General features: G+C 40.3%; 1 protein-coding gene across 8 annotated transcripts in view; it reads right to left on the bottom strand.

Annotated features, from left to right (window-relative positions):
- Positions 1–5262: 5262 nt before the first annotated feature.
- Positions 5263–7500, bottom strand: part of LOC137971030 (atrial natriuretic peptide receptor 1-like) — a 73441-nt gene continuing 71203 nt past the window's right edge. For all 8 annotated transcript variants that reach the window (XM_068817730.1, XM_068817728.1, XM_068817729.1 and 5 more), the window contains 3 exons: positions 7310–7408; positions 6845–6936; positions 5263–6123 (listed from right to left, as the gene is read on the bottom strand). In XM_068817730.1, coding sequence (XP_068673831.1) covers positions 5881–6123; positions 6845–6936; positions 7310–7408 — 434 coding nt within the window. In that variant the 3' untranslated portion in view covers positions 5263–5880. The remainder of the gene's footprint in view (positions 6124–6844; positions 6937–7309; positions 7409–7500) is intronic.

Genomic DNA, 7500 nt, shown 5'->3' with positions numbered 1-7500 from the left:
CAGACAATTAATCAAAATTTTGTTTCTTGGATCAAGGTGTGAAGAAAACGTAGTTTCCGGTTAAATTCTGACCGGAAACGAACTCAACTTGTGAAACTATATACTTTTGAAAAATGAGGGCTATTTTAGGAAAGGTTTTTATTTCTTGCCTTAAATCAACTAATAATCGGAATCTACAATTCCTAAGCTTCCAGAAAATATATACTTTATTAGGGGTTTTTATGAAACGTGTGACCGTGAAGCATGCAGCGACAACGCGAGGTTGCCGTTTGGGGTATACTGATTTAAAGGACGTAAAACTCATGAAATGAATTGTTATACTGCGTTCTTCCAACAGATCAGCATCATTCCGTTTTTCATGAAGAGATTAAATCTGATAACGACTTCGACGCGTTTAGGTGATTAATACTGGGCAATAGTTTTGAAGTTCTTTATTTGCTTTTGTCTGTTCAGTCTGTTTTTTAGCAATAGTGCTGGTTTACGGTTTATTTGTGGATTTTCTGCAACGTGAATGCATAATTTCTTGACGCCGGACGTGGGGTGGAAAATGCGGGCCGTTGTTTGTACATTTTTTGGGCGTAAGAGTTTTCATGAGTGCTGGTGTGGAAGGGGTTTTTTCAACGTAACTCTTAGAATTCGTACATGATAGAGTAAGGTAGTAGAATTTTAAGTCTGACTTTCCAAATTAAAGATAGAACCGCAAGTCATTAGGATACCGTGTTGGTGCTGGTGACTTTGTTAAGCTGAAAGCAACTTAAAATGCTGCTATAATCGTCACTTTGTTCTCAGATAGGAAGTAATGATTTTGCAAATATCATTGCTTCTAGATCTGTGTGAATTAAGGATGGAGTTTTTGGGAAAGAATTTGCCCAGCATTTTTGTTTCCGTGTTAGCAGCCACTTTCTCGTTGCAGTATCATAGGAGTTGTCGTTCTTTAAATTAATAAATTAATAAACAGTAACTGTTTTCAAGTTAAGCTATGATCCTCGCATTTATGAACGATCATTATCCCTGTTTCTGAACAGCATGTTGTCTGGGTATTAATTTCGCTACGAACGAACGAACCATTCACCATTTTTTGATGCTTTTAGGAAGCTTGCTGCGATTTTTGCTACGCTTGGATGTTTGGAGGAAGTGTACGGCAATTTCGCGACGCTTTAAGAACGAAGCATTCAACATTTCGGAGCGCTATTACCGTCAGTCATTATTTCTCTTTCTGAACGGCGTGTTGTCAGGGTATTAAGGACACATTCGCAACATTTGTGATTGCTGTTGTGGACGATGTTTATAATTTTCTATGCGTATATCGATATTTTCGTTACTATATGTTTTGAGGAAGTGTCCAGTGATTTCGCGACGCTTTAAGAACGAAGCATTCAACATTTCGGAGCGCTATTACAGTCAATCAGTATTGCTGTTTCTGGACAACATGGTATAAGGATATTAAGGACACATTCGCAACATTTGTGAATGCTATTCTGGTCGATTTTTATAGTTTTCTATGCGTATATCCATATTTTAGTCGCTACTCTTTGAAAACGAAGCATACAACATTTTTGAGCAGCAAAGCCTCCGTTGTTCATCGAAGTTCTTCGTTCTCTCACCACCTGACGCTTCCATAGCTACGCTTTAAGAACGAGTCATTCAACATTTCGGAGCGCTATTACAGTCAGTCATTATTTCTGTTTCTGAACGGCGTGTTGTCAGGGTATTAAGGACACATATTCGCAACATTTGTGAATGCTATTCTGGTCGATGTTTATAATTTTCTACGCGTATATCGATATTTTAGTGGCTACTCTTTGAGAACGAAGCATACAACATTTTTGAGCAGCACAGCCTCCTTTGTTCATCGAAGTTTTTCTTTCTCTCACCACCTGACACTTCCAAAAGTCGGGTCGACTTTTCAAATGACGGGTCGTCACGACCTGATCGGATCGTCACGATCCGTCGAGATAGTTGAAGCTGCCTCAGGCAGTTCGACTTCCGGCAGTAAATCTTACTTCCTTTTTAAACTTCACGACCCGACATCCGGTGAGTCGGGCCGTCAACAGAAATTGACGACCCGACTCAGTTCATGTATATTGGACATGTGTGGGTAAAGTCTGTGCTGTACACTAACGCCCCTGTGTTGTCGTCCGTGCGTACCACACGCCTATCCACATGCTTGACCACGATGTTGTGTGGTGTCTGACGAAATTTTTCTGCGAACATGTCACCGCATCCGTAGCACTTTTTAACATTTGTTGGCAATGCCACGAGGTAATACGAATGCGGCGACAAACCTGAGTGCCATGTTCCACTTATTTCCATCCCAGCCCTGTGAATCTTAAAATGCAATGATTCATCGCTTTTTTTTTTTTATTGTTAACACACTGTTTCTCCGCATTTCTCCGGAAATTGAAATGCAAAATTGAAATTGAAATGGAAAATTGAAATTTTCTACACTCCGCATTTTCCACACCCCTCACCCCTCACACACCCCTCCACACATGACAAGGAAACATGAAAACGAACAAAATACAGCACTTCATTGTCCAAGGCTATCTTCACAACACGGTTGCTTAACAGAAAGGACTGATACTTCTGCAGGAAAATCCCGAAGATGGACGAGCGAACTTTCGCATCTGCATGTGAAACACGAATAGGCGTTTCATCGAAAGACAAGCCACGCTGAATCACTTCGTCACAAGATTTAGAGTCTTTAAAAGTCAAGCGAACAAGACCACCACGGAGGAACCGAACAGCCACGAGCTTTTCTTGGTCAACAGCCTCCAGCAACTGTGGTAAGACAACCGACGAGCCAACATAACGGTAAATCTCCTCAGGGAAGTACGCCAACCATTATCAGGACACGAGGGAATCGTCGTGGCGCACACTCAACTTAGGATTTGGTCCACGCCGTTCCCTCCCGGCAGTTAACTTAGGACAGAACCCAAAACATAAGCGAAAAAAGCCAATTTGTCTCAATCACAGAGCTGTTTTTCGGCCTTGCTGGGACTCATTAGCATTACGTAATTAATGTACCAAAAACATGTTTTAAGCACCCTTTTAAATGGCAGCTCCACATGACAATGTGGTAAGCCAAACTGCTCTATCACGCATGCGCATGCGTAATGTGTTGGCCACACCGGGTTGGTGTTAGCGTGTGCCACCATTTATTTTTTTGTTATTCCAAAAAAACCATGGCCTCTTGGGACGAATTACTACGGTAGCGGGACAGCGGGACAGCGGGACCGCGGGACCACGGAACCACGGTGGCGTGACCATTAAAATGTTAATGAACACAGTACCTTCATGGAAGAGAAATTATATTTTATCAAACGAGTTGATAAAGGTCAAATAGCCACCGTGAAAGATTTGGAAAGCTGGCGTTTCGAGCGTTAGCCCTTCGTCGCTGACGCTCGAAACGTCAGGTTTCCAAATCTTTCACGGTGGCTATTTGACCTTTATCAAATCGTTTGATAAAATAAATTTCTGTTTTAATCTCCCACCGACGCAGCACCACAGTTTCTTTAGAAACTAAAATTTTTGTTTTACCTTCATGGAAGGTTTGTTGAAAGTGTCTTTACCATGTTCTCGGGCTTCTTATGCCATATCGTGTACTCTGTATTTTTTAGTGCCTTGCCTCTAGTTCTCGGATCGTATTACAGATACGAAAAAAAATTAGATTTCTCTTTAAAGTCGATCGGGGGCATAGCCAGTCCGCTCGTTGGATCGCGGGTTCAGCTTAATGTCATAGGCCACTTTGAAAAATACCATAATACTCTTTGTTTGTCCCCCCAAATTTTGCATAAGCATTGTTTCCGGTTTCTCTTGGGACAGTACAATGGTACAAAGACAAAAAACAAACAATGCTTATACAAAATTTGGGGGGGGACAAACAAAGAGTATTATGGTATTTTTTTTAAGTGGCTTTTTGGACCAACCCTGAGGTTCCCGTCCACACGTAATAGTTTCATTTCAAAACGCAACTTTTTCTTTACGGATACGGCTTCCGTCCACACGTATCCGATGAAAACTATCACTGAAAACGGAACTTTTCAAAAACGCTCTCCAGAGTGGAACTTTTTGAAAACGCTGTTTTCGCGTGTACGTGTGGACGGACGAAAACGGAACTTTCAAAAACGCTGACGTCACACTATCAGTTCCAATTCAATCCGAGCAATATTATAAACTTATTCAAGATGGCGGACAGGCGCTTCACTTTCTTGTCTTCAGTACTTGGGCATATTTCAAAGCTATTTATTTCAAGCCTGTTTTTAATTAATTAAGCAAATTTAGCTTTGCTCTTTCTTCAAGCTAACTATTCCAGAAAGCGGCAGAACATTATTAGGTTACTTTCACCACCGGTGTCAAGAGGCGGAAGGTTGAAACGACTTGGTGGTTGCGTGCCAAGACCTGGACGATTTTGGGTTAGACCTGGGCGTACTAGCGCTTGGAGGGACAACTTTCTAGCCCAAATAGTTATCATAAAAACGAATACTCATGCGTCAAGCATGCGCAGTCAAGTTATCCTCAATAAGTTTTCGTTTTGAAATCCATTCATCGTATACGTGTGGACAGGCGAAAAGGATGCGAAAACCCTACGTTTGGACGCGAATTTTTTTGAAAACGGAGAAAAAAAGTTGCGTTTTCAAACGAATACGGAAACGTGTGTCACATCTACTGACGGACCTTCACTGTGGGCTCAGTACGTTGTTTTTTCTAACCCCATGGGACGTGAAGGAACCCCAAACAATACCCCGGCAAAGATAACGGAAAAGCCAAGTTATACCCATCCCGCCAAGAACACTGTCTAAAGAGACGTTCTCTTTACATACTTCGTAATTTAAAAATATTCAAAGAGATAATGCTTGCAGGTTGTTGCACTTTGGAAGCCATGGTTCAGAAGCCAACGATCACTCACAGCTTATATAACTGGGGTTTCGTAATTCAAGTTGTGCAGGTAACTGCAAAATGATTTATCGGTGATATTTATAAAATAAAAAGAGGCTTCACTCGAGAAGATCTTAATTCATGGAATTTATGCATATAGAAAAGGTTACATCACACAAGAACTGGTGAACTGTGTAAGAACTGGTACCCGCTTTTAAGAGAAATATGGTAATAAATTAAAATGACACCAAACCAGGGAGACTTCCATGGCACAATTTAGCGAAAAAGCTTCCAAATTATTTTGACTTTCTATCAACAAAATGTTCCGCCGATATTAGTGGACACAATGACATTCCGCAGAGGAGCAACACTACAAAATAGCAATTCAATAAAATAAATAAATTTATTTACAACCGAAAATGTAACAGAAGTGCTCAGAAAATAACTTAAAGAGTGGTAAATGATGTAACTTCATTTATTACAATTAAACCGGTAAGGGCCTAGTTCGTGGTAATAACTTGGTAAAAATCTCCGATCGAATAGTCCAATATATGTTTGAAGAGGTAACAACATATTCAAAGTTCTTCTTACTCAGAAGCGGTTTTTAAAGACTATTTGGACTACTGTGTAAAGAGCCATTAAGGTATTGAATTGCATCCTCTTTGTTACCTTACGAGACACTTATAAACTTTCAAATTTCTGCATATAAATTGGCAGGATAGCACGTTTCGTTCTGCCGTTGCCCCTCAGTTTTCGTATTCGTTCGGTTTTGTCGAATTTAAAGGAACATCCATTCCCTTAATTCTCAATCTGTACATCGTTGATCGGTGATTAGGGATTCGACACAACCGGTTTTTCTTATTTCGAGTATTTTGCCAATTGCAGCTGATCTTTTTTTTTTTAGTTGCTGAAATTAAAGGTCTTGTACCGCCTGTCCGGCGCCATCTACGCCAACGAGGACGGACGCGTGGACACTCCGTCAATAACCTCGAGTAAATCTTGTCACGATATCGGTGGAAGTGGCGCGCAGTGTTTTGATGTTACAGTGATCTTGATAGGAGAGATGATTCCACTTTTGGACTGCAAAGCCAGCTTTGGAAGTAATTCCTTCACTATTTTCCAACCACTCTCGGGTCGTTTCGTCACGAGAGGTGTTGTGCAATAATTGTCTTTTTGGCATCGTCCATGAATCCTTGGGGGCATGTCTGATCCTTCCAGCCAGAATGTTATCCAAGTTCCTTTGCCCTAAAATTTTAAAAGAAAATTTGAGCCTGGGAAACTTTAAATGTTAATGTCTGAGAGGCAGGCGACGCACGACGGCCTACCGGTTTTCGAAGTGTTACTGAAATCGGTAAAATCCCAGCATTGTATAGTGTAAAATCAAGAAATTTCTCAAGTAAGCGACTCCCCAGAACGTGCGCTTCTATACAGACGGGTGCTATTGACACTCAAAAAACTGCACTCTGCACAACTTAGAATAAGTAATGGTCAACAAATCGGAGTCCGATTTGTTTATAACGAGTATGATTACACACCGCATTGGACGACACGAATTCCTCTTACCAATTAATCATAAAAATTACGATTTCCGAGAAAAGAAGAAGATGAGCCAAGTTATGAAAGAAAGGGAAAATTTGCATTAAAAGACTGAGGCGAAAATTGTTTAATGTCTCTCTGAAAGAAAGAGAGAAAGAAAGTCCAATTTAGGAGTCTGTACACTGTTTCTATGGTGATTGAAACCAAGTTTGTGATTGGTTGATTTAAATTACAACTTTGAATGTGATTGGTTTATTGAACTGTCCGATAACAACTTGGCAAGTAAATTAGTGGAAAATAGAAGTTTTTTAAACCAATCAAGATTTTATGACTAAAATATAAAAAGTTTTGAAAATCACAAAGTAAGATTTCAGGAGTTCTCAGTTTTACTGGACAGTTCTTTCTTTAAGTTGGTAAAAGGCGATTTTACCTTCAAAAATACCTCTCCTCTCTTCTGAATATGATAGCCACCAAGATTTTCTAAAAATGTCTTTGCGTTTGGACTGATGTGAATTTTAAGAGCTGAAAAGAAATAACTTAATATTAATTTCTCGAGGGATTATAGAGCGGTTTTCATTTGAGTGTCGAAAGTAATTAGCGAATTGCATTGGTTTTTCATTACTTCACTCAGTGATTGGTTCAAAGTTCTCGCGCCATTTTGTCAACCAATCAGAAATGAAACCAAAACAAATCGTGGCTTGCGCGTGCACATTTTCCCGCGCTTTGTGTCTGCTATGTAGATTTGAAATAATAACAGATCTATTATATCTCAAAGCGATATGATCATGGTCCGGCACGGGAAAATAGCACCGGAAAATGGACGGAGGATGCTCTCGAATTTTAACCAATTGGAAAGCATTTATATGGTTTACATTTCAAGATTGATTAAACTTACCCTCTCCGTTTGATTCCATTCGCGAAGCAGTGTTGACTGTATCACCAAATAAACAGTAGCGAGGCATTGTGTTACCAACCACACCCGCCACACAGGGACCTGTTGAAACAAGCCAGTAAAATTCCGTACAAAGGGGCACAGTCAATTGTTGCAGACGCGCACTGAACACCATTTTTAGCTACTTCTTTAGT

Source organism: Montipora foliosa, chromosome 9, assembly GCF_036669935.1.
Source record: "Montipora foliosa isolate CH-2021 chromosome 9, ASM3666993v2, whole genome shotgun sequence".
NCBI lineage: Eukaryota > Metazoa > Cnidaria > Anthozoa > Scleractinia > Acroporidae > Montipora > Montipora foliosa.
This window is presented reverse-complemented; position numbering and strand designations above follow the sequence as displayed.